Source organism: Stegostoma tigrinum, chromosome 31, assembly GCF_030684315.1.
Source record: "Stegostoma tigrinum isolate sSteTig4 chromosome 31, sSteTig4.hap1, whole genome shotgun sequence".
NCBI classification, from domain to species: Eukaryota; Metazoa; Chordata; class Chondrichthyes; order Orectolobiformes; family Stegostomatidae; genus Stegostoma; species Stegostoma tigrinum.
The window spans coordinates 12,979,883-13,007,589 of NC_081384.1; the positions used below are offsets into that span (position 1 = coordinate 12,979,883).

The window sequence follows — 27,707 nt, forward strand, 5'->3', positions numbered from 1 at the left end:
CTTCTGGCTTTTGCTCAGGGCTGCACCATGCCAACAATTTTCCCATCTCATTTCTCACATGCTGTGGGTAAGTGAAGTGTGTTATATCATCAATTAGCCACGATGCTGTAGAATCTTCAACAGAAGGCTTAAAGCATGTAACTTATTGACTTTGCGTACCCTATCGTATTGAAAATCTGCATGTAATTTAGTAGCCAAAACAGTGTTTCTAACCCATTTCTGGATTTTTCATTCATGCTCCATGGGCAATACAACATCAGAATGACTGCGAGAAGCAACCTCATCGTTGCTAAGCATATTGATTATAGACACATCAGCATTCTGAAAGATCTGGACAACCTGGGCTGCAAAGGAAAATTTTAAAAACTGAAATAAGGTGAAAATTTGCAAAAGGTGAGCTTATGTACATGTTTTCACCAAAGGTTTCCTTTTCTTTCTTGTGACGAAGTTCCTGGAGACCTAGACTGGCTTTCTTCCACTCCGTGTTGTGGATCCTGAGGTCAATCTGATGTTGCATAGAACATAGAACAGTATTGCACAGTACAGGCCCTTCGGCCCACGATGCTGTGCCGATCTATTATCTTACTAAGATCAAACTACCCTGCATACCCTACATTTTACTATCCTCCATGTGCCTATCCAAGTTTACAAGTCTCTGAAGTATCTGACATCCATATACTCTGCCACATATTGGTGAGGCCGGCCGTGTTTGAAGGAGTGGTACTACTGGATGTTTAGGTTTGCTCCTTCCACTGCCACACTGCCCCCACTTGGATCTGTTAGAGATGCTCAAGTTAGCTGGCTGATTGACTAACCAGTGTCGTAATGCTGCGGGTACCGGTGCCCCACAAGGCAGTGATATCTGAGTGCCTATTCTACCACTGAAAAGTGACAATGCCGTCACTTTAAGAGGTTATTCGGTCCTGGTATTTTTTAAGAAGGGAGGTTGTCAAGCAGAGGTAATGATCTTGTCTCTAAGAAAGTAAACAATTTGTGAGGCCTTGGAACAATGGACACAGCCTGGGTGCAGCCAGCTCTCATTGACCAGGCTATCTAGGTTTCACTTAGTTTTTAGGTTTAGTTTTAAGCAGAAGCCTTTGGGGTCTCTAAAATACCACTGGATTTGCACTATTTTGCAGATGCATCAAGTTTCTCTACAGGGCGCGCATGAAACTATTCAACAGAGAGATAGCAAGAACTGCAGATGCTGGAGTTAGAGATAACACAGCAGGCCAGGCAGCATTAGAGGAGCAGGAAAGCTGACATTTCAGGTCTGGGCCCTTCTTCAGAAATGGGGAGGAGGAAGTGAGCTGGGAAATAATAAAGAGGAGGGGTGAGGCTGAGGAAGGTAGGTGGGATATTGATACGTGAGTGCAGGTAGGGAGTCATGAGGATTGTCAGTGGGATGAGTGGGGCAGATATATAGGGGAGAAGATGGACAGTTGTGTCAGGTCAAGGAGACGGGATGAGAGGGAGGGTTGGATGAGTCCGGCAGTGGGGAGATTTTAAAACTGGTGAATTCAACATTTAGGCCAATGGGCTGTAGGGTCCCCAGGTGGAAAATGAGGTGTTGCTCCTCCAGCTTGCAGGTGGCATCATTGTGACACTGGAGGAAGTCCAGGATTGTCATGCTTCCCAGGGAGTGGGAAGAGGAGTTAAAATGGTTGGCGACCGGAAAGCTTTGTCATACGTCGTGCACAGAGCGCAGATGCTCAACAAAACAGTGTCTGAGTCTATGCTTGGTCTCACCAATGTAGAGAAGGCCTCATTCGGAGCAGCAGGTACAGTAGGCCAAGTTGACAGATGTGCAGGTGAACCCCTGTCTAATATGGAAGGTTTGTTTTGGGCCTTGAATGGAGGTCAAGGGGTAGGTGTAGGGGTAATGTAGCACTTCCTGCGGTTGCAGGGAAAGGTGCCGGGGAGTTGTGGGGTTAGTGGGGAGTGTGGAGCGGATGAGAGAGTCGCAGAGAGAGCGGTCCCTACAAAAGGCAGATGGGGTGGGGAGGGAAATATCTCTTTGGTTGTGGAGTTGGATTGTAGGTGACAGAAGTGGCAGAGAATGATATGCTGGATGCGGAGGTTGGTGGGGTGATATGTGAGGACTAAGGGGATTCTGTCTTTATTTTTGTTGGGGAGAAGGGATGTGAGGGAAGAGGTGTGGGAAATGCAAGTGATGCGTTTGAGGCATTTTCAATCACTGGAGGGGGGAAATTATGGTCTTTGAAAAATCTGCAATGTTCGGGAGTGAATGCCCCATCTTGGGAGCAGACATGGTAGAGACAGAGGAACTGGCATTAGGGGATCACATTCTTGCAGGAAGGTGGGTGACAGGAGGTATAGCCCAGGTAGTTGTGGGAGTCCGTGGGCTTGAAATAGATGTTGGTTTCAAGGCAGTCACCAGAGATGGAGACATAGAGGTCCAGAAAGGAGAGAGAGGTATCAGAGATGGTCCAGGTGAACTTGAGGTTGGGGTGAAAAGCGGGTAGCTATGGGCACCTACATGGGCCCAAGCTATGCCTGCCTCTTCGGAGGATATGTTGAACAGTCCCTTTTCCACTGTTACACAGGCACTAACCCCCACCTCTTCCTCCTCTACATCAGTAACTGAATTGGTGCTGCCTCATGCTCCCGCAAGGAGTTTGAACAGTTCATCAACCTTACCAACATCTTTCACCCCAACCTCAAGTTCACCTGGGCCATCTCTGATACCTCCCTCTCCTTCCTGGACCTCTAAATCTCCATCTGTGGTGACTGCCTCCAAATTGACATCTATTTCAAACCCATCGAATCCCACAGCTACCTGGACTATATCTCCTCTCACCCTCCTTCCCGAATGCGCTCCCCTACCCCCAATTCCTCCACCTCTGTCACATCTGCTTCCAAGATGGAGTGCTCCACTCCCACACATCCTAGGTGTCCTACATTTTCAAGGACCATAACTTCCCCCCTCCAGTGATCAAAAATGCTCTCAGCCACATCTCCTGCATTCCCTGCACCTCGTCCCTCACATCCCTTCTCCCCAACAAAAATAAAGACAGAATCCCCTTAGTTCTCACATATCACCCCACCAACCTCCGCACCCAGCGTATCATTCTCCGCCACGTCTGCCACCTACAATCCAACCCCACCAGCAAAGAGATATTTCCCTCCCCACCCCTATCTGCCTTTTGTAGGGACCACTCTCTCCGTGACTCCCTTGTCCACTTCACACTCCCCACTAATCCCACCACTCCTGGCAACCGCAGGAAGTGCTACATTACCCCTACACCTACCCCTTGACCTCCATTCTAGGCCCAAAACAAACCTTCCACATTAGACAGGGGTTCACCTGCACATCTGTCAACCTGGTCTACTGCATCCGCTGCTCCCGATGTGGCCTCCACTACATCAGTGAGACCAAGTGTAGGCCTGGAGACCATTTTGTACAGCATCTGTGTGCTGGACATGACAAATGACAACACTTTCCGGTTGCCAACCATTTTAACTCCCTCTGCCACTCACTGGGTGACATGTCCATCCTGGGCCTCCCCCAGTGTCACAATGACACCACCTGCAAACTGGAGGAGCAACACCTCATTCTGCTTGGGAGTCTAAGCATGGAATTCACCAGTTTCAAAATCTCCCCATCCCCGGCCTCATCCCATGACCAACCCTCCCTCTTATCCCCGCCTCCTTGATCTAACATAACCAGTCCATCTTCTCTCTCACCTATCCACCCCTCCCAACTCACTGACCAATCCCCAGCACTCCCTACCTGCACTGCCCTATCACCATCCCACCTACCTTCCCCACCTCCATTCCTCTCTCTATTTATTTCAAAGCTCCCTTCCCCCTCCCCCATTTCTGAAGAAGGGTCCCGAACCGAAACGTCAGCCTTCTTGCTTGTCTGATGCTGCCTGGCCTGCTGCGTTCCTCCAACTATTCGACATACATTACCTACAGTTCATTACAAAGCCCATTGCAAACTCTTTCAGGGCTGCAGTACACAAATGTCACTTGCCCCTATTCACACTCACAGGCCAAAACTGAAACCTCCATCAATCCATTTGCAGCAACATATGAGAAGTTGGTTCAAGGCTAAATATCTACAATATGAAAGCTCCTCTACCAGCTTGCTCTGGCCAGGCAACAATTGCCCCAACTATCAAGAGACTCCACAAGATGCTGCACAACACAAATTCATTCTCATCCCTATAGAAACCTTAAGACCATAACATACAGGAGCAGAAATAGGCCATTCGGCCCATTGAGTCTACTCTGCTATTTGATCACAGCCGATATGTTTCTCAAACCCATTCTCCTGCCTTCTCCCTGTAACCCTTTATCCCCTTACTAATCAAGAGCCTATTTATGTCCGTCTTAAAGACACTCAATGACTTGGCCTCAACAGTCTTCTGTAGCAATGAATTCAACAGATTCAATTACCTCAGTCTGAAGAAATTCCTCTTCATCTCAGTTCTAAAAGGTTGTTCCCTCAGTGTAAGGTTGTGTCCTTTGTCCCAGTCTTTCCTACCAGTAGTAGAAACATCTTCTCTACGACCACCCTACGTGGGCCTCTAGGTATTTTCCATCATCCTTTGAAACTCCATCAAGTACAGACCCAGAGTGCTCAACCACTCCTTATATGACAAACCCTTCATCTCTGGGATCTCTTCTGGACCCCTCCAATGCCACTATGCCTTTGCTTAGATGCGGGGCCCAAAATGTTGCTCACAAAATTCCAAATGTGGTCTGATTAAAGCCTTACACAGCCTCAGCAGTACATCCCTGCTCTTGTATTCCAGCCCTCTTGAAGTGAATACTAACATTATATTTGCCTTCCTAACTGCCTACTAAACCTGCATGTTAACCTTACGAGAATCCTAAGATTTCCCAACTCCCTCTGCACTTCAGATTTCCAAAGCTTTTTCCCAGTTTGAAAATTGTCTATGTCTCTGTCCTTCCCCACTAAAGCACATAACCTGACACTGTCCCACATTATATTCCATACGTTACCTCTTTGCCCACTCTCCTGGCCTGTCCAAGTCCATCTGTGTTGTTCATGCTTTTTCAAAACTACTTGTCCCTCTACCTATCATTGTGTCATCTACAAATTTAGCAACAGTGCCCTCAGTTCCCTCACTGTTAATGCATAATGTGAATAGTTGTCCCAACACTGACCCCTGCAGAACTCTACTAGTCACTGGCTGCCATCTGAAAAAGACCCATTTTTTTCCCATTTTACTGTCTCCTGAGAAAGAAAAGTAATAAGGAAGTCAGGGCAATGGTTTTGCAATTCTGATTCCAATCCTTAAACATATACTGGGAGTACATACTGGAAATTCAGGTGTGTACTTTATCAGACCTCTTAAAACATTACACGTGGAAAATTCTCTGAATTGCCTTTTATACTCCTTGGTAGGAGCGCAAAGTCAAAACGGTACGTCAAAATTTGTTACGTAAGGAATGTTCAAGGCTGAGCTTCAGAAATAAAGTGACAAAATTCGAGAAAAGCAGAAAAAATTGGCCATTGAATAATTTTTCGAGAATTACACAAATTCAGTGAATATGTAATTTTCGGAGTGAAGCGCAGGCAATAGGAGGAAAGGTGTTAAAGTTTGCAGACAATGGGCTTAAGGACATAAATACACTGAGTTGATATAATATGTGTTTAAACAATACGATGAGGGACAATGTAACAAATAATTTTATGGCAACATGCAGGATTATATTACAGTTACAGAATAAAATGGATTATAAACAAAGTCACCACAGTCTCAGAGGACCATAGGGTGCCCCTCTCATTGGAGCTGACTGATGGTGGTTTATCCTGTGGGGCACCACGCCTCAGGCAAGGGGAGAGGTTGAGAAAGTGGAACCTTTATGGTACCTTCAGCTTATACAGGAATGTAGGAACTCTGTACTGCAAACTAATTCTCCAGCCAACTGAGAGAACTGACGCCCAAGGCTTATAAAGAAGACAGGCATGTCAATAGAATTAGGCACTTTGGTAAATTAAATTTGTACTTACAACATGATTTGTTTTTTTAATGTAAATTAGCCTGTAACTTGTGTGGGGCTGAATTGTCTTTGTAATAATATGAAAGTGGGGGTTAGTCACACCTCAGACTTTGATGTGTTTCTGCATGTACACCTTTCCCTTCACTCCATACCAATTCGTTGCATGAACCTTTACTTCCCTAATTGTAAACTCAAGAGGTTCCAATTCTCAATCCACTCTGGATCATGCACATTGTTGCAAAGAAGAGGACAGACCATGAAATGGAATACAGTAATTTCTCTTAACTTGTGGTGGTTAGTGTACTGCAGTTTCAGTTAGGTCTGGAATAGTTCCCATTCCACTTGTACCTGAAGCAGTGTAAATGGACAGAAGTATTGATTTCATTCCCTTTATGAATACAACCTACGAAATTGGACATAATTAATTACGTGAATTGCAATTTAATCCTTATTTAAAACTAAACACGGTTAATTAATTTGTTTCTGGTGTCTCTTAGAAAGCACAGTCAATGGTCATAACAAATTGTTCAGAAAACAAAACATTTAATGTTAAGTTACTTATTGATTTAACCTGTTTACTTAGGCAATAATTAATTCTCCTGACATTTAACAATTAAGCAAATTGTGTACGAAATAATCTTCCAATGCAAAAACACGTTCAAAGCATAAATAAAACCTGAAGATTTTAGCCTGGTTTTGGATTCTCAGTGTTCTTTGCAAGGAAAGTTCATTGCTCACCAACACCCAATGTTTCTGCCTACATGATCACATGGGCTATATCAGGGCTTTCGAACATGGGGGACAGGTTCCCAACCATGGTCAAGAGCTGAAATTTTGGGGTTTCAAGCAGCGAAGGCAGTCTCTCTCCCCTTCCCTTTATTAAATCTTCTCCTCACATTCCCACAGTTCATTGAGGGGTTGTGCCAGTTTTCCAACCTTGACACGGGACCATGAGTGGGAAAAAGGTCGGGAAGCACGGGTTACATTGTGACCAGATGCAATGGAATCGCATGAGATAAAACATACCAATTCATAACAGGGTCACAGATACATTGTGAGATGAAACAATTTTGCATTTAATCCTGTGTGTTTAAATCATATATAGATGTAACAGAAACAGGTAAAGAGTATATTAATTTGCAGTCATTAGGTCTGCTGAAGAGTAAGGGCTAATGAAGCAACAAATATTGTTGAAGCCATTGGAGTTGTAAGAGATTGCCTTCTCATCATGTCAGCTATAAGATGTTAGCTCTTGTCTTTCCCTCCACAGATGTTCCCTGACCTGATGATCGTCTCCAGCATTTTCTGTTTTTAATTTAGATTTACAGCATCTGCAGGATTTCATTTATTCCTTGCCATCATTCTGTTTTAGAGTCTGCTGATGTTATTTATTTACAGGATGAGGGCTGCTAGGCCAGCATTTATCTCCCATCCCTATTTGCTGTGGTTATGGAGTAACATGTACGCCACACCTGGTAAGGATGGCAGATTTCCTTCCCTGAGGACATTAGTGAGCCAGATGGACTTTTCTTGCAATTGACAATGGTTTTACAGTCATCCAGATGTTTTGAAAAATTGAATTCAATTTCCACGATCTGCTGGCGGGATTTGAACCTGGGCCCCCAGACTATCTGGATTAATAGTCTCACGATAATAGTGCTTCTGTTTCACTTGATATTTAACAGGTTTAGTTCTTGCTGTTATTGATATTACAGCTCATTTGAAATACTGAGTATGTGGTTCATTATAGAATGTATCTGATTTGAATAGCTTGTGGTGTCAAAACACCTCTAGAGATGTCAGGTCATAGGTATTGGTTCTTTAGCAACCAAGCATTTACAATTCATCACATTACATCATTCTCTGAATGGAAATACCCCTATTTGATATAATGTGATATTGTGATGAGATTTCTTTTTATTCATAATGTGTATTGTTGGCTAAGACAGTATTTATTGCCCATCAGAGTTCAATTAAGAGTCAGCCATATTGCTGTAGATCTGGAGTTACCTATGGACCAAACCAGGTAAGGACAGTATATTTCGTTCCCTAAAGGAGTCCAGTGAACGAGATGGAATTGTACAATTGATAGTGGATACATGGTTACCATTAGGTTATTACAGACTTAGTCCAGACTTTTCTTAATTGAGTTCAAATTTCACCATCTGCTCAAGTGGGACTTGAAGCATGATCCCAGATCTTTAGCCGGTGGTTCTGGATTATTTGTCTAATCAAACCAGCACTATGCCACCACCTCCCCAGGTGTAGTATCTTAAAAGCCAGTATTAAAATAATCACCTTATACAAATAAGATAGGCTGAATGAATGACATATGTTTTGATGCAAAAAAATTGACATTCCAAAAGAGAATTATTTGCGGGAAAGTATACACCAAATGCTGATAAATGAAGTGGAAACACTGAGATTCCATGTAATTGACTAATTAACCTAGATCACTCATTTGTAGGATTCTCAGAAAATCATTTTCTTCATATTGATCTAACTTCTTTTCTGAATTTGGAGGGACAAATGGAACGGTGACTTTCCATCATAGCCTTGTTGATTCTTGCTGCAATGCATCTGGACGTAATACTTTGGCCCATTCCATTGTAGCAACCCCATGATGCCTAGGAAGACTTGGCCTGATAGTTAACAAGGTGTAGAGAAGGAAAAATGCCGCTGGCCAAGCAGCAGGAAAGCTGACGTTTTGGGCCTAGGCCCATCTTCAGAAAAAGAAGGTTTCTTCATTTTTCTGAAGAAGGGTCTAGGCCCAAAACGGCAGCCTTCCTGCTTTTCTGATGCTGCTTGGCCTGCTGTGTTCATCCAACTCCACACCTTGTTATCTCAGATTCTCCAGCATCTGCAGTTCCTACTATCTCTGGCCTGATAGTTGTTGTGAGAGATAGCTGTGGGCCTCGAGTCAATGGTGAGCTTTATGAACCCAGCCAGTATTCATTTGGCTCATTAATTATCTCCCTATGAATTTATTCTGCTGAGGTCTGTTGGCCAATCATGGTTGTGCAGCTTTCCATGAAGGTACAGGCATCTCTCAAGTGTCCAATGTTGTAGATTGCATTTCCTGTTTTTTCCCCCACAGACAGCACAGTGGCTACCATGATTAAGAACTGTTTTGACAGCCAGTGGGATTTTTCTAAATATGACTGCGGTGATTGTATAATTTATGTGCTTCATCAGCATGGAATACTGCTACTGCATTTAAGATAATAGATGTGCCCTCAAATAATTGGATTAATTGATATTTTTAAATTTGAAAGGTGTAATTATCTTGTTACATTAAATATATATCACAATATGACAAATGCTTTGCTTGGTGGTAAAATTACTGACACTCTGAATTAATATTTGTCTCATTATTTTTGACATTTCAGAAAGTAAGATGAAAACATCCACAACCATGAATTTTGGTTGCACTTGCAAAAACTAAATAGGTGTATTTAATTCAAAAGGGCACTTTATAGCGTAGTTGTTGTGTTGTTTATTTGATGTGCCTTCAAAGAAAAGGTCGGTCAATGAAATGACCTTGTTTGTCAGTGAAGTGTCTTAGCAGAAGTGGTTAGCAAGCTGGATCTAATTGAAAATTGCAATGTGTTTTCCTAATTTTTCCCCAGAATACACTTTCACAGAACCAATGTGTACGAACATGGAATTCCTAATCAAGTTATGTGTTATGACAGGTTTTCAGCGTAGCACAGCGAATCTCTTTGCTCAGTGATAATGAATGTTGCTGAGTAGTCCTTTAACAGACATGATGTCCCTTGATAGAGTACACCACCCATTAGAATATAGAGTTTAGACTTCCAACATCTGCATTATTTTATATTTGCACCTGTTTAAGACAACTGCCCAGGACGTCCTGAAAGAATGAGGCCAATATTCTGTTGGATGTGTTTCAGGAACCCAGCAGCTGACCATATAGAATCCCTACAGTGTGGAAGCACACCATTTGGGCCTGCTGAATCCACACCTACCCTATGAACAGCAACTTACCCAGACCCACCCCAGCCCTGTAACCCTGCAGTTCCCACACCTAACCTGCACATCCTTGGACACTATAGGCAATTTAGCATGGCCAATATACCTAATGTGTACATTTTTGGATTGTGGGAGGAAACCAGACCACGCGGTAGAGACACACACAGACATGGGAGAATGTACAAATTCCACACAGACAGTCACCCAAGGGTGGAATCAAACCTGGCTCCCTGATGCTGTGAGGCAGCAATGCCAATCACTGAGACACTGTGCTGCCAATATAGCTCTGCACTGGTCATTACACTTGAGTTGGCCAAGGACCTGGGTGCTTCAGGGATCAATTTCAACATCTTGCAGTTTTTGTTCACCAAACTGCACCTTGGAAATGTAGAAAAGTTACCAGCAGAGAAAGAGACCACTTAGCCCATCATCTCTGCTCCAATTGAATAAATGAGCTGCCCATTTTAATCCAGTACCTGGACCGTGGCCCTGCTCATTATAGCCCTTCAGGACCTGATCCAGATTCCTTTGAAATGCATTTAGGATGGTACGCAAAACTGAGCAGTGAATTATAGACACCCACCACCCTCTGGGTGAAATGGTTCTCCCTCATTTCCCCTCTAATCCTTCCATCAATCATCTTAAATTTGTACCCCTTAGTAATTGACCTCTCCGCTAGGGGAAAACCAATCTTCCCTGTCCACTTTTCCAGCTCCCTCATTCATTTCTACCCCCTCATCACATTATCCTTCAGCCTTCTCTTCTCTAAGAGAAACAACCTTGCCCTTTCTAGTCTTTCTTCACAGTAGCAATTTTCAAATCATGATGACATATTTGTAAATATTATCTCACTTTGTTAGCTCATACATTTATCATGAAAGCATGAGCCAAGATTGTCAGCTCCCGTGGTTCAACTGAGGAGCTAGCTCTTTGACTCCCTGGCACCTCCATCCCATTTCCTGGGATTTTTCATCCAGCTTCCAGGATCCCTGGTATGGGAAGTGAGGATTGGTTAATGTGTCTGGAGGCTTCCTTTCTTCTTATGCATTCATGGGATGTCGGCATTGCTTGCTGAGCCAGCATATTTCCCATCCTAAAGGACCAGAGGGCAGTTAAGAGTCAACCACATCGCTGTGGGCCAACAATCACATGTTCATGTTGCCATGGACAAGTTGGGCTGAATGGCCTCCTTCTGTACTGTACCATTTCTATGATTCTATGTAGACCAGACCAGTTGAGAATGGCAGATTTCCTTCCTGAAAACCCAGCTGTGAACTAGATGGTGGTAACTGGCCACTATTACTGTATTCCACATTTTTGTTGAATTCAGATGTCACCATTTGTTGAATTCAGATGTCACCATTTGTTGAATTCAGATGTCACCATTTGTTGAATTCAGATGTCACCATTTGCCTTGGTAGGATTCAAGTCCATGTTCCCTCAAACTTACTGAAAACAAAAATTACTGGCAATCACAGTAGGTCAGGCAGCATCTATGGAGAGAATACAACCTAACATTTTTGATTCTTGATGATTCTTCATCACAGCTGATATGACGAGTAGAGGAGGCAGCATTTATGCAATGGTGCTAGGGTGGGGTGGAATCCATTAATGTACTCCGTTGTTCTGGATTACTAGTCTAGTAAAATTTACCTCCTGATGTGTGACCAGGGGGGCAGTACTCGAGACAGATTCAGAGACCATTCCTTCCTGCCTCAGGCAGGTTGTCCTGTAGAGATAGTCACCTACAAGATCCCCTTTAAAAACACTGGAGGGATGACACCTCCATTTTGAAGCACACTCTCTGTTACTCACCCCCTATTACAACCTGCAATCCCTTTTAAACTGGAAGGCATCAGATAAGACCTCCAGTTGACAACCTGCCTTTTATTGGACAGTGAGGTGGGATCTTGGCCAGTTATGGAGTGTGGGCCCTGAAACTCACAAGGAATAACATGGGAATGGTCCTGATCTCTCCTTCCCACCTCTTGAGGGGCAAAATTCGCACCCCATTACCTCACACGCCATTATGGTTAGCAGTTGGTCTTTTCTATGGTGTCACAGTCATTATACACGGGAGGAAAGAAATTGGACATTTCAAATCAATTTGAATTTCTCAGTAAAATCCATCTGTCCTGGAGAAAAGTTGTACTCCAGCCAAGCAGCTGCCAAAATTGAATGCAACAACACTCACTTTATCGAGCTGACGCCAGAATACATTATTCTAATCACGCTCACTATATCTTACTTCACTCTATAGTCCCAATAACATTAAGTGAGTTTGGATTGACTTGATGGCTAATAAACTCAGTTCACAGCAGTGAAACAGCAGATGTAAAATTCAGCAATCAGCTCTGACAAAAAGTCAATAAACGGTAAAAATTTATTGAAACTTTGATATAGTTTTGCTTTTAATCACACTGCTCTTCTTTTATTTGTTTGTGCATTTTAGTCACCTTTTGTTAATCTTTTGCCTGTGTTTTCACAAAGGAGGGCAAAATCTTTGATGCAATGGTTCTTGATGTAATGCTGCTGCATTTTGAACTTTGCGTGGCATTGTCTGGGTTAGGTGAAGGCATTTGGCTTGAGACATTCAATTCAGTTACCACTGTGAGTTTTGCTGATGATATGAGTCCAATGATAATACCATGTGCAGTCCTATCAGACCCCAAGCCCATAGAGTAAAACACCACTAGACAATTATCCAGCACGTGTCATCACCCTCGCGTACCATAATATTTGAATGTTGAACACAGTCAGGTCAGTACAAATTGCATAACATTTGACTGCCAGCTGCTGAATGTTGGGAGGGGAATACTGTGCTGCAGATAACACAAGAATATATGTTCTCTCCAATACCTGCTGTTTTTAATGTCTGTGCATCACATAGTATCACAGAATTTCAACTATAAGCACCTGACACTGCTGATATATTGCACATAGGATACACTCGTGACTCTGCAGACATGAACAATCTCAAAAGATGACTTTGTGCATTAGCCCTCATGTCGGAAGGAGGAAAATGATCTTGGATTTTTAAAATATATATTGCAAAGAAAGAAAACTGTGGTTTTGGCAATGGATTTTGATCAAACATGTGTTACTCTACTTCTCATTTCTGTAAACCTGACCACACCATTACATAGGCTTGTGAAGAATGACACACATTTACACTAAACATGACGAGTGCATGTTGAAAGTCTCACCTATCTGCACAGACTTAAGTGCACACATTATTTTCTCAGGCAGGAAAAGAGCTATTTTCCTCCAGCAGCCAAAGTATACTGCGCTTTTTTGAAAAATTCTGAACTTCATGCGAGGAAACCAAAACTTAAAATGTCAACCTTATTCTGCACTAGATTCCATAATAATGGGGATAGAAAAAAAAACTAATGCCTGAACTGTAATGTCTTATTACAATTTCTGAACTGACATTGTACATGTATACTTGCATTTTGGAGTATAATGATTCTGAATATTTATTGTGATAATTGTTGGCTCAGCATATTTCAAATATTAGAACTGCCTCAAAAGAACAGATAGTATTACAATCGATTTTCACAAATTAATTGAGAAAGTGAGTTTAAGACTATGTTTTGAGCCTTCTTGTAAATACTTATGTAATAATTTTCCTTATCATGCTTTGGCTTTTTTGTCATCTCTCTCCCCCCTCCAATCTCTACCTCTCCTGGGCTACCAAAAAATATCTAAGTTTAAATTAATTACAGAAATACAAATGAAAGGCAAACATTCAACAAATGCCAGGCTTCCCCCACCACTGCATCCTGTTGCACTTTCTTATACCTGTCCTTGATGTTGGTGCTCTGAATCGAAAGAAATTGGCAGCCAGATGTGTCACATCAAGAACAGAATTTGGCCTGTCTTCCTTCAGAATTTTAACATTAAAGGCTCAGGTTCCCATTGCTCCAATCTCTGATCGAGACTTCTCCCTGTCTTTCCAGTCATGAGGAAATACCCACACTGATTCGCCTCTTCTAGATTTCTCCCACACCTTGCTTTCTGTTTCCTGAGTGTCAATTTTCTTCCATGGAAGGCAGAAGGCTATTTGTCCCATTGGACTGTCTCACTCAGCACAAAATCAGCTCCATTGTGGATCCTGTCCTGTCCATTTGATCCCCGGTCAATAGTGCAATGTAAATGCTGGCCATGAAAACATCGGAACAGTCACTCATATTCTCAATTTCAATATTCTCCTGTAGGGCCTCAGCTCAGACAGGTGTGACATGCGAGCCCATGTAAGGGATAAGCTTGAAGCCGTTACTGTATAAACTCGTGGAGTATTTTGAACTTGGATGGAGTATCTGAGTACAATCTCCAAGAAACTGACAGCCCTGTTAGTGTGAGTACAGCCCCCAATTAGGCATTTGTAGGTCAGGAGTGGTGCTTGGGAGGGGAGGGGGCAGTGGAAGATTTGGAAGATCTATCATTATTTTAGTTTCTGAAGCCTGTGTTTGAACTTTGGAGAGATTTTCTTTTAATGGTTGAACTGCATAAAGCTTCACTGTTTAAACTGAGGTGACAAACAAAATGCCAGCCTCCAGAAAAACAATATGAAGAATACAATTGAAAGTATAAATGACTTAGTTTAGCACTAATTCAGCAACTGTACAGAGAACAGTGACATTCCTTGTTGGCCCAGAGCTCCAGCTACTAGAGTAAGCAGCACAGAGTGCATACAAAAGAGGGAACATTACAGGCCAATGTGAACTCCGTCTCACACTCCCTTGAATACTGAAGACAAAATATGTTTGGAAATTATACAGCAATAACTCATATTTATAATTATTCACTCAACCGTTTGCTAAACTCAGACTGAATTTGTATTTCAAGTCAGTGATCTTTCTGAAAAGTTAACTGTTTCTCTCTCCATGCGTGCTGTACTCAGTATTTTCAACATTTTCTGCTGTCATTATCACGTTTTAGGGGCACGCTTAGTGTACTTTTATTTTTTACGTAGCACCTTTCGTAACCACTGCATGCCTCAAAGTTCTTTACAGCCAATGAAGTGCTTTTGGAAAGTGAACGCTTTAGCAAATGTAGGCAACAGTATCAGATCCACTGGTCACTGTCTCCCACTGTCAGTGGCAGGCTACACCGCTCAGTTGACAGCACCTTGGACAATGCAGCAAGAAGTGCCAACCCTCCAGCAGTGCCTTGGAAGATTAACTACACTGTTACTGTTACTAGCAAGCCAGGAGGAAGATCAAGTGGCCATCAAAAAAATTGTGATTGCTTTCATTTCCTTCAATCACTTTCATCGATATCTTTAAAGATGTTGGTGAGGAGTTTAGAAAGCTATTTGACTGATATCCAAGTTGGTAACTATGAGCCTATTTGCTTTTACGTTTGGCATGGGGAGGTGGCAGACTGCGAGGAGCTACGTGTCAAATAACCAAAGGTATGAATGAGGGGGTGGGAAACAGTAGGTTCGGTTGAATGTTGAGGCCTCCAGGAATATATCCAAACACAGGTGGCAACCAGATAGCAATGCTTCAGAACTCTGCCTTGGCTTGAAGTTAGTTTCGGATTCATTTTGGGTGAAAGCAGGACACAGACACAGCATTATATGAGGGGAGGTGGCCAATGCACCCACATCACTCCAACGGCTCCAGACAGCCTTCCTAACATGGAGAGGGGAGACATTTTCAGGCAGCTGTCAGTGGGCATTACATTTGAAACAGCATGTCGTCACACTCAGGTTATTTTACCTTACTGAATAAAAGGCATTATATGGCTTGCAGCTACATGACTCAAGATTATTATCTCATGTCTGACATCATGGTTGGATGTTAATCAAACGCTGTTTAATGGTGCAAATGAACTACTCAGCATCACGTATATATTGTTGAAAATAAGCACACATTTTTCCTTCAGTTCTGTACAATCTACAGATCGAACGACACCTTTTCTACATTCTATTGATCGTTTATTTACTGAAGAAAAGTATTTTAACTCCACCATGTGGTTTTACAATGACAGTTGTAAGGTTATGTGGTTAACAACTTACACACAAGTCTGACAGTAAGGGAACATGTACAGTTCACCGTCAGTCACATCTGGTTTACAATGTTAGCACAGACAGCTGCTGGTTTGGGGGTGATGCTCGCTGAAACACTTCCAGCACATAAGGTCGCAAGTGTCCATTCCCAGATCTCTCAAAGCCGCCACCAGACAATGTTAAACTGTCCTTTCGGTAGAAAGCCCTGAATAAGATCAATCTGTCGAGGCATTTGGAGGTACACTAATATCTGCTTTAAGTGATTATTAAACATCTTATGCCTGATTAACCAGATCAACCATGAACAACATGCTTCTAGCTCCTTGCTACTGTGTCACAATAAAATGAGATTCCTAGAAGTGGTTTGCCTGCTTTAGCTTCTACCAAATACCTCTTTGTGTGTGTATGACGATGAGCACTTAAGTGCTGTAGCTGAATAAGCTCTGCGGAAATTGGGAATTCTCTATCACAGGGAGTGAACTCAGGCTGAATTCGCTTCAACCTCAGTCAGCACCGAAAAGCCTGCACGCCTTTTGCAGAGAGTGGGGCAGCTATCTGTCCAACTAGACCGCTCACTACCGCCGTAGCAGAGAGAGAGAGAAAAAAAACATTTTAAAAAATGCCATTATCCCCTCTGCTTAAAGTTCTTGTTGCTTACTCACCGAGCAGCATTTTGGTTTTGAAGTTTCAAAAGGCTGGAAGTTGTTGGAATCCTGCTGTTTGCTCAAATCTTGGGAAATCAGCCAAAAAAACAAAGAACTCCTTTCACAAGAATCCCTCTCGGCCGGCCAACTTAATTCCAAATGCTACCCAGTTACACCTTAAAACTCAGCGCTCCGGTGCTTACGCCTTCACACTGTCCTCTCGCAGCGACTGGCTTCGCTTTAATCCAATCACAGGGGGAAGAGGAGAAATGGACAGTTCTCACTGCAAAGGTCCCGCCGACAATACAGCAAATATAAAACCCCCACCCAGACAGCGGGGAGGGGAGGGAACACAAAGTGAGTGAACTCGCCATGATCGGTGTAAACGCAGCATTCCGGTGCCTCTTCCTCAGGATCAGCTGCTTGGAAGCGGGAGGATAACACTGGGGGGAAAGCTGGGGGTGGACATCAGTCACATCCTAAGAGCCCGTCTCCTTTCTCCTGTTCGCATTAAGATGCACGGCAGCACTCTCGGAACTTAAGTAGAGTTAGTCATCTTTCCCTCCCCAAAGCTACATCTCCCAGCCTGGGTGAGAGAGCATTTATTTATCTCCAACCCCAGGTATCAGAAGCTGCCTCTGAAAAAAAATGAAAGGGTGTCTTTGTGTGAATTGTCCCGAAGTACCCATTCTAGCTGCAGAGCAGCCTGGCTCGTAGCTGGTTCGAGGGCTCTACAGCGAACAGATCATTCAGTACCTCACCGTTCCCTGAGTAGCTCTCGACACAGCTAAGCGCCCCCCCCCCCGCCCCCCGCCAAAACCCTCGTTCAAGCTCCTTTTTTCACAAAAATGATCATCTTTGACACAACTCCAGTTAAACGCTAGCTCCACTTCATGTCTCGCCTGTTTTTTTTGTTTTCTCCCCCGTGGACGGTGAGGGACAAAAACGCAGCAGCTCGCTTGTAAACGCAAGATCTTTCATCGCCTTTAAACGACATAAACGCCCCCTTCCCCACTCGGAAACCTCTGCGGATGAATCTACTGTTTGACATTGTGCTGAATCAGTGGTGCAAGGGACGGCTCCCTATTCGAAAGGATCGACTAGCTATTAAGTCATCCTCAATGAACGAAAAACTTGCATTTATGTAGTGCCTTTCGTCATCACTGCATGTCTCAAAGTGCATTACGGCCAAAGTGCATTAGCGCCATCGAAATGCAGCTATCACGGCAACTAATTCGTGAGTTAATAGACAGATAACCTACCCTTGTGGTGCTGTTTGCCGGGCTGCAGTATTAGCCGAGAACCATGGAGATAACTCAAACAAACAAACAGAATGCTGGAGAAGCTCAGCAGCTCTGGCAGCATCTGTGCACTGAGAAACAGAGTGAATGATGGGAGCCTGGCACGACTTCTTCAGGGTTTCTCCAGCATTTGTTTCAGATTGCCTGCATCTGCAGAATTTTGCCTTTAATGTTTTTTTCATATCAACCTATTTTTCTAATCCACCTGTTCAGAGAATGTTATTACACACCTGTGGAGCAGGTTGGATTTGAACCTGAGATAATGGGAACTGCAGATGCTGGAGAATCCGAGATAACAAAGTGTGGAGCTGGATGAACACAGCAGGCCAAGCAGCGCCTCGGGAGCACAAAAGCTGACGTTTCGGGCCTAGATCTTGGATTTGAACCTGGGTCGCTTGATCGAGGGGTGGGGCACCACTACTGCACCAGAAAAAATTGACATTATTCAATGGACATAACTCCCCTGCCTCTGTTCATAACTGTGCCACTGGGGCCTTCAGTATCCGCAAGCTGACAGGCATCTCACATTTGGTTCGCCGCTATGAGGATTAACCCAGGTCCAGGCAGGATTCTTGCTGAGCAACATGTGAGGCAGCTGGTCCCCCCCCCCCCCCACCCCCATCACCCCCCCCCCACCCCACCCCCTAGGGGGATAATCAAAGGCACTCAAAGTCTGATTGAGGGATGGCACATTAGGAGGGGGGGGGGTGAGCTGAATGAGAGCCACTCCCTGCCCTTGTTACCTCATTTCCTGACCTCTCTTTCTCCCTGCGACCCCCACCCTGTGAAATACACCCCTTCCCTCTGTATCACTATAGAGTGACGGGGAGAAACGGTTCCCGCTTGTGCAACAAGAGCACATAGATTTAAAATGATCTACAAAAGAAGGAAACGTGCAGGGAGAAAAATCTTGTTCACTCAGCCAGCACTTAGGGGACAGAATGCATTGCCTGGAAATGTGATGGAGGTAGGTTCCATTGAGGCATTCAAGAGGGCATTGAATGGTTATTCGGAGAAACATAACGTGCAGAATTACAGAATTGTCATGGCACAGGGAAAGGCCATTCAGTCCATTATGCCTGCACTGGTTCTACGACCGAATGCCAATCTCCTGCCTTTTTCTCATAACCCTGCGTAGCATTATTATCCAAATAACCAGCCAATGCCTTCTTGAATGCGTCAATTGAATCTGCCTGCACTGCATTTCCAGAGTGCATTCCTGACCCTAAGTACTGAGAAGGTTTTTTTTTCTTACAGTTGCTTTGTTTGCAAATCACTTTAAGTTGATGCTGTCTAGTTTTAGTTCCTTTTACCAGTGGGAACAGCTTCTCCCAATCTACTGTAACCAGCCCTTCTCATAATTCTGGAAAACATCTATCAAGTCTTCTCTTAGGCTTCTTCTCTCCAAGGGGAACACTTCCCAACTTCTCCAACCTGTCCTCATAACTGAAGCTTCTCATTCCTGGAACTATGTTTGTAATCTTAAGTGCAAGAATGTGTGGGAAAAGCTGGAGATTGACACTAGCGAATGAATCATATATCATAGAATCCCTACAGGACACAGGCCATTTGGCCCTACAAGTCCACACTGACCCTCCAAACAGCATTGCACCCAGGCAAATCATCCTTCCCTGTCCCTATAACGTGGCATTTTCCATGGCTAATCCACCTAATTTACACACTGTGGACACTATGGGCAATTTAGCATGGCCAATCCACCGAATTGCATATCTTCAGACTGAGAGAGGAAATTGGAGCACCCGGAGGAAACCCACACAAACACGGGGAGAATGTCCAAACTCCAAACAGACAGTTGCCTGAGGTGGAATTGAATGTGGGTCCCTGGTGCTATGAAGCAGCAGTGCTAACCACTGAGCCACTGATGTTTATGTAATGAGCCAGTGTAGGCATGATGGGCCCAATGGCCTCCTTCTGTGCAGTAACATTTCTGTGATTCTGTGATACTTACCTGTGGTGAGGGTCACACCTTGATCCAATGACCCCAGAGCCTGTCATTCCTGCAGCAGCCACCGTGGCGCTGCAGAGCACTTGAGCCTCTAATTGATGGCAGCACTCAGTAAGTGAGACTTCAGCTCCTGGCATCTTCATCTCAGGAGATGCCTTGCTGCTGGTCCCACCAGGGCTTCATTGACTTGTGGGCCTTTCCAAAAACAGGCAGAATGGGTCTCTCACTGACACTGTGGACCCCTGAAACCTCAATAAGTTTTTGCCCTTTGTGTGTGTGTACGTGTATATTTAGCTGCTCCGCCAGGTGCGGCTCACTAATTCGGAGTTCAGTAATGATGTCACACCCTAAGCCAGAAAATAGTGCATAGAGAGCCAGTGAGGCAGGGCTGAATGAGGTCAGTTAAGGAATCTTACAATTAAAATCATCAAAACTCAGAGGCACCAAACCTGCTTACCGATTGACACAAAAAACACCCAAAATGATACTATTACATGCTTGTCAGTAAGACGTAACCATTTCAGAATCATCTGAGAGGAGGTGCCGTCCTTCACATGGACGTACACTGGCACTGGTGTGTTCCCCATTTTGTATGGCACCATGATAATGTGGAGTAACTCAGAACTTCAACATCTGTTACACTAACCAGCTGGACAAATCAGAAGTCACATGGCACCAGGTTACAGTCCGAGAGATAATGGGAACTGCAGATGCTGGAGAATCCAAGATAACAAAGTGTGTAGCTGGATGAACACAGCAGGCCAAGCAGCATCTTAGGAGCACAGAAGCTGACATTTTGGGCCTAGACCCTTCATCAGAAAAGGGGGATGGGGAGAGGATTCTGAAATAAATAGGGAGGGGGGAAGCGGACTGAAGATGGATAGAGGAGAAGATAGGTGGAGAGGAGAGTATGGGTGGGGAGGTAGGGAGGGGATATATCAGTCCGGGGAGGACAGATATTTCAAGGGGGGGCGGGATGAGGTTAGTAGGTAGGAAATGGAGGTGCAGCTTGAGGTGGGAGGAAGGGATGGGTGAGAGGAAGAACAGGTTAGGCAGGTGGGGATGAGCTGGGCTGGTTTTGGGATGCAGTGGGAGGAGGGGACGAACTGGGCTGGTTTTGGGATGCAGTGGGGGGAGGGGAGATTTTGAAGCTGGTGAAATCCACATTGGTACCATTGGGCTGCAGGTTTCCCAAGCGGAATATGAGTTGCTGTTCCTGCAACCTTCGGGTGGCATCGTTGTGGCACTGCAGGAGGCCCAGGATGGACATGTCATCTAAGGAATGGGAGGGGGAGTTGAAATGGTTCGCGACTGGGAGGTGCAGTTGTTTACTGCAAACAGAGCATAGGTGTTCTGCAAAGTGGCCCCCAAGCCTCCGCTTGGTTTCCCCAATGTAGAGGAGGCCACACCGTGTACAGCGGATGCAGTATACCACATTGGCAGATGTGCAGGTGAACATCTGCTTGATGTGGAGGGCATTTTGGGGCCTGGGATGTGGGTGAGGGAGGAGGTGTGGGGGCAGGTGTAGCATGTCCTGTGATTGCAGGGGTAAGTGCTGGGTTTGGTGGGGTTGGAGGGGAGTGTGGACCGGACAATGGAGTCACAGAGAGAGTGGTCTCTCCGGAAGGCAGGCAAGGGTGGGGTGGAAAAAATTTGAAATCACACAAGCTTTTGGAGCACAGCGCCTTCGTCAGGTGTAGTGAGAGAACAGGACACACAGTTGAGAGGCGGAGAGAACAAGGGCTAGGGCTAGAGATCAAAAGATCATACAACTGGTGTGAGTGAAGTATCAGGTAAGAGGGTTGGATGGTGAGTAAAGTGTTAATAAAATCAATGTTAGTGCTGTGCTGTCACATTTTGTATCTTCCTATGACTCTGCTTGATTGTCATGACAGCATGGGCACTGACATTGACTTTATTAACACTTTACACACTATCACTCCTGGTCCCCTGCAGGGACGTATTATCTGACACTCCACTCACACCAGTTGTATGATCTTTTGATCTCTTGGTCCTTGATCTCTCTGCCTATAAACTCTGTGTCTGTGTACTCTGCTCTCTCACTGTACCTGACAAAGGGGCTGCACACCAAAAGCTGATGTAACAAGGTGTGGAGCTGGATGAACACAGCAGGCCAAGCAGCATCTTAGGAGCACATCCAGCATCTGCAGTTCCCATTATCTCTGCACACCAAAAGCATGTGTGTTTCCAAATAGACCAGTTGGACAATAACTTGGTGTCATGTGACTTCTGACTTTGTCCACCCAAATCCAACATCAGCACCTCAACATTATAACCAGCTGGAAATCTCCTTCAATCTTAGGCAGAGTGCAGTCAAAAATGGGTGGTTGATTGCAATGAAAGTATTGTCATGTAAAATCATCCTGTCATTATTTATCATATATTCTGCTGTTTTATGCAGCACAAGATCACCTGATACATAAAACATTTGAAATGCATTTGTTACACCTCAGGCATTGCTCTTTGTCACAAATGCAAATTTACAACAGACTTGAAAGGCAGGGAATAGAAAGCCTTTGACTTGGAACAAGCAGTTGTTAACAAAGTAAATATTGCTCTCTAGCTGACCTACATTACACCCAAAGGCTTAACCTGTAATAACTTCAGTGCCTGTCATGAAGTCTTTATAATTTTAAAGGTGCAGGCTAGATTACACTTAGTTCCATCTTCAGATCCGGGTTAATACAGATGTGGTATATGGTGCAACACTTCCTGGTCTAGTGTATCAGTCAACTTTCTGTGCAATGTCTGATCCTGAATGGTGTGGTTCATGCTTACTACAGTGCCATCAAAGCATAAATGCAGTTCACATATTGATGTAACGCAGAAGATGGATGGAACCGATCCATGACATGACTGACAAAAAGCAAAAGCACTACACGTTGTATTGATAATGAATTCAAGCCTCACGGATATAATATTTGCAATGCTAATTAACTGCTAATTTGCGACGCATATCTGAAATGTAGAAGTGTTGAGATTAAACTCAGGCTAATTAGGAATGAAATTGGGGAGAAAAATATCATGCAAAAGGTAGTGGAATCCACAACATTCTTCCTGAAGCATTATTAGGCATTTTATACTTTTAACTCTGAGGCTGATAAAATTTGGTATCAAGGAATAAGGGATGGAAGTGGATGAATTAATTTGTGGAATGAATCAGCTATGATCTAACTGAAAGGCATAACAGTCTCAAGGGGTTGAATAACCTACTGCAATTCTTATAGATTCGGATTGAAGTGTGGCCTACCAGGGCCACCGGCAGAAACACACGCTGTGGCACTGATTGTAGCCCAATCGCAGACTCCGACTTAAGCCCAGTCCTAACGCCAGCAGAACAGCGGTGTCCCTGACTTGAGGACAGAAGGCTCTCCTAGAGCCCCAGACTCCATTCACTGGGCCCTGACTTAGAACCCATCCTAAACCCTGGTGGTCTATATATGGAAAACTTTATAATTTATACTATTTCTATTATTTGTCCTCCTAAATAACAAGCTTCATTAATAAATGCAATGTTTCTTTTAGTTTAAGTATCAACAGGGAGACCTTTGTTCACATAGGTTCTCTCACCTTTGCATTATCCACAGTCCTAACATTGTTCTTGCAAGGGTCTCCAAGTCTGCTGACTGGTGGCTGGTGCCAGTTTGGTGCATATCCTTTTAAATGAAAAATAGCATTTGGAGAAAGGGGTTTCTGCACTGAAGCTTATGCATTGTGACTTGCCATGATATTGTGACCTCTGATGTCACTGCCTTGCTGTTTAGAGGCATGAAGATAGAAGCTATGAAAGCCAACACATGGACGAAGGAATGCAAAAGTTTTCTTGTCTTGCTGAGGTTTGGATTGTAAAGTTGAGAAATATAGAATAAGGTGGTAAATAGTTATTAGAGACCACTTGGAACTAGGACCTGAGGGAAGAAGGTTCTAATGGAATCCTTCTCAGACATGATTCTGTCCACAGGCTAAATGGTTTATAAATATTCATTAGTTTGCACTTCATAGTTTCCAGTCCTCACCTGTCAAAAACATAGAAAATGCATGGCATGATATTTATACAGGAAAAAAGCTTGAAGGAAGCCTATCAAAATCTTCTAGGGCAGCATGTTGGCTCAATCATTAGCACTATTACCTCACAACGCCAGGGACCCAGATTCAACCCCACCCTCAGGCGATTGTCTGTGTGCAGTTTGCACACTCTCCCTGTGTCTGTGTGGATTTCCTCCAGGTGCTCCGGTTTCCTCCCGCAGTCCAATGATGTGTAGTTTAGCATGGATTGGCCATGCTAAATTGCCCATCATGTTCAGGGCCATGCGGGCTAGGATGGAAGTGGATGAATTAATTTGTAGAATGAATCAGCTATGATCAGGAAATACAGGGATAAAGTGGGTTGGTGTGGACTTGCTGGGCTGAATGGCCTCCTTCTACAATGTAGGGATTCTATTTGAAAGTTGATAATATCCTCATTTACTATGGTCTTGAACCCTTTAACCATAAATGATTGAATTCCCACACACGAAACAAAAACATTGACATCTAAACCTCTACACTTAACAGGAGAAATATATGTTAAAAAAAACTAATTAAATGCCGGTCTAATGACAACTGCATAATCACTGACAATTGCCATAAAATCTATTTGGTTCACTAATGTTCTTTTGGGAGAGAAATCTGCCATCTTAACCTGGTCTGGCCTATATGTGATTCCAGACCCACAGCAATGTGGCTGACTCTTAACTGCTCTGTGAAATGGCCAAGCAAGTCATTCAGTTCAAAGGCAATTAGGGATAGGCAATAAACATTGGTCTAAGATGTAATGCACACATCGAATGAATAAAAATATCAGCTTAACGAGTGGTGATCACTTATTCTCATTCCACAGCCTGGCAAAATTTCATGGAAAGTTTGCTGGAAAAAATAAAAACAAATCATATGGAGAAATTGACTGCAGTTTGGGAAATGCTGGGATTTTCTTCTTAAGGAAGACATGGAGCCATTGTGGCCCCCAGACCGATAGCCTAAATCTGTGTGTAACCCTGCTGCATCACAGGAAATAGCTGAAGTCCGTCCAAAAATAGCTGTAACTGGGATGACTGTAGTAAAGGTTTACTGATGGAGAAACGTCTGCCAAAGACAAAACTTCCTTTAACAATTAAAAGGATAGAAGATCAACCGCAAGCCTGACAAACATTAAACCTACAGCTGTGAAGGTGCCTCCTCTGTACAGAGTAGTGTCTACTGAGACGGCTTGTGCTGTATATCTTGGCACTGTGTCCTGCATTGATTCAGCAGATTCTGCTAAGTCATTGCATTTAAAAGCATAAGATATTAATGGCTGTTCTACGTATTGAAATATGGCTGTGTTGTTGTATTCCTTGTGCAGTCATATATAATTGCAATATTTTGTACAGTTTCACAACTCTCCCAGTAAGGCAAAGAAATCATTCAGTAATTCAAAGCTTAATGTAAATGCAGTTTTCTGTCACTCAGTGATTTGCAGTATTTTGTTTAATCGATGAGCCTGCACTCTTTGGAGTTTCATTATCAGCACTGTTATTTGGGGAGCTTACATTCCTTTAGTTGCTGCTGGGCTTGTTTGTGAGCAGGTACCAGATTGGCCACAGAGATATTTAATGTGGAAACATTATTACCAGTGTGAAGACCAGAATTCAGACGCGCCAACAAAACCAACCATTCAGACTCCACTGTGTCAGACACGACTGAGTGATAGGACTGCTGCCACTTGGTAATCCATTCCAAAGGCTTCAGAACAAAATTCTAAGCTGACACTGGTGTGTTGTACCATCAGAGGAGCGGTCTTTTGGGTGAAATTTTAAATTAAGGTACTGTCTACTCTGTCATTTGAAGGTAAAAGATTGTCTGGCACAATTTGGACAAGAGTTCTCGCAAGTAACTTGACCTTGACCGATATTTATTCCTGAATAAACACTGCTACAAATTGACGATCTCGGTGCTTTTTCTGGGACTTTGCTGTGTACGAATGGGCTGATTCATTGTCTAAATTGCAATGGTGACTGTACTTCCTTGACTGCAAATGTTTTGGGAACTACCTGTGGTCATGAAAGTTGTAATGCAATCCGAGTCATCCTTCCTACAAAGCAATCTCTGAATAACTTCTATAGTCTGCAGGAAGCCTAGTGGTTAGGATATTCGGCCATGGAGAACCGATCATGAACTGGCATTCCCAATCTGGTGACTGACATTTAATACATTATGGACATGGGCCTGCACCAGATAAAGAACAACAAATACTTCTGTGTTAAATTGTTCATTAATGTCTTTTAGGAAAGTAATCTGCCATCTCTACTTCACTGACCTCCAGATGATTCTAGTTCTTCACTGGTAATTCTGTCTGACCTCGCCATTCACCAGAAGCTGAATTGGACCAGGCAGTGCAACACCGAGGCTACAAGAGGAGGTTAGACTGTGGGTACACTGCTCATATCCTAGTCCCTTTGTCACTCCATCATCTACAAGGCTGAAGTCAGAAGAGTGACAAAATGTCCAGCACTCACCTGGATGAGTGCAGTCATGTGTTTGAGAAACTCAACATCATCCAGGACAGTTTTCTTGATTGGTGCTCTTGTAATTGATTCCGAGATATATCTACCTCTGCCATTGCTAAACCGAATGATATGGAGCTGTAACTCAAAAGACCATAAGACCATAAGATATAGGAGCACAATTTGGTCATTCTGCCCATCAAGTCTGCTCCACTATTTGAATATAGCTGATACGTTTCTCAAAACCGATCTCCTGCCTTCTCCCCGTAACCCTTGATCCCCTTACAAAATAAGAACCTATCTATCTTTGTCTTACATACCCTCAATGACTTGGCCTCTCCAGCTCTCTGCGACAATGGGTTCCACAGAGTCAGCACCCTCTGTCTGAAGAAATTCCACTTCATCTCAGTTCTGAAGAGTTGTCCCTTCATCCTGAGGCTGTGCCCTCGTGTTCTAGTCTTTTCTACTAGTGGAAACATCTTCACATCCATCTATCTAGGCCTCTCAGTATCCTGTAAGTTTCAATCAGATTCTCCTCTCATCCTTACCAACTCCATCGAGTACAGACTCAAGAGTCCTCAACCACTCCTCATATTACAAACCTTTCATCCTCAGGATCATTCTTGCAAACCTCCATTGGACTCTCTCCTATGCCAACTCATCAAGGTCACTTTGATAACACTTCTGTCCATTGTTATCTATACCAATAAGCTGAAGTAATGTTAGGAAATCATTATCACTTCCAAGTTCCTTCTCTGCACATATATCATCCTAATTTTGAACAACCATCATACTTCTTCAATGTTACCAGTTTGTATAATAGCTCCTGAACTTATGCAGCCTTAATCTAGACATTTAACATTGGTTCACATGGAATTCATTGTCTCAGTGACTTTAAGTTTTCCTGCTTCCATTCAACTGTTGAAAATGTTCAAAATTGCTTTCTCTTTTGTGGTGTCCCTTTCCGCTTTGTGGACCCTCTCTCTGCAGTGCACATCCTCTCCAACCATTTAAAGTCTGACACTCTAATCTGCAGTCCCTCTCTCGGCCCTTACAGACCCTTTCATCCCTGTTACAGGCTCTCTTCCCAACATTGCATTCCCTCTTCCATGCTTTGCAGTCCCGCTTTTCTATCCTCCAGCCATCAGCCTTGCTTCCCATTACCCACCTTGCCCTGCAGCCTCTGGTCCCAATTCCCTCAGCCCTGTTCAATCTGGTCCCAGCAGTAATGACTTTTCCAGT

At 43.7% G+C, this 27,707-nt stretch overlaps 1 protein-coding gene across 17 annotated transcripts in view; it reads right to left on the reverse strand.

The window, feature by feature from the left end:
* Positions 1-27,707, reverse strand: part of znf385c (zinc finger protein 385C) — a 430,141-nt gene that overhangs the window by 182,423 nt on the left and 220,011 nt on the right. Inside the window, exon 1 of one of the 17 annotated variants that reach the window (XM_048560957.2) lies at positions 17,919-18,020. The exons of 15 other annotated variants lie outside the window; for them this stretch is intronic. Coding sequence is in view for 1 of the 2 variants with exons in the window: in XM_048560953.2 (XP_048416910.1) it covers positions 16,675-16,684 (10 nt within the window). In the remaining variant the exon portion in view is untranslated. Of the gene's footprint in view, positions 1-16,674; positions 17,286-17,918; positions 18,021-27,707 lie in introns of those variants that run through there. One more of the 17 variants, XM_048560953.2, reaches the window with a different exon arrangement.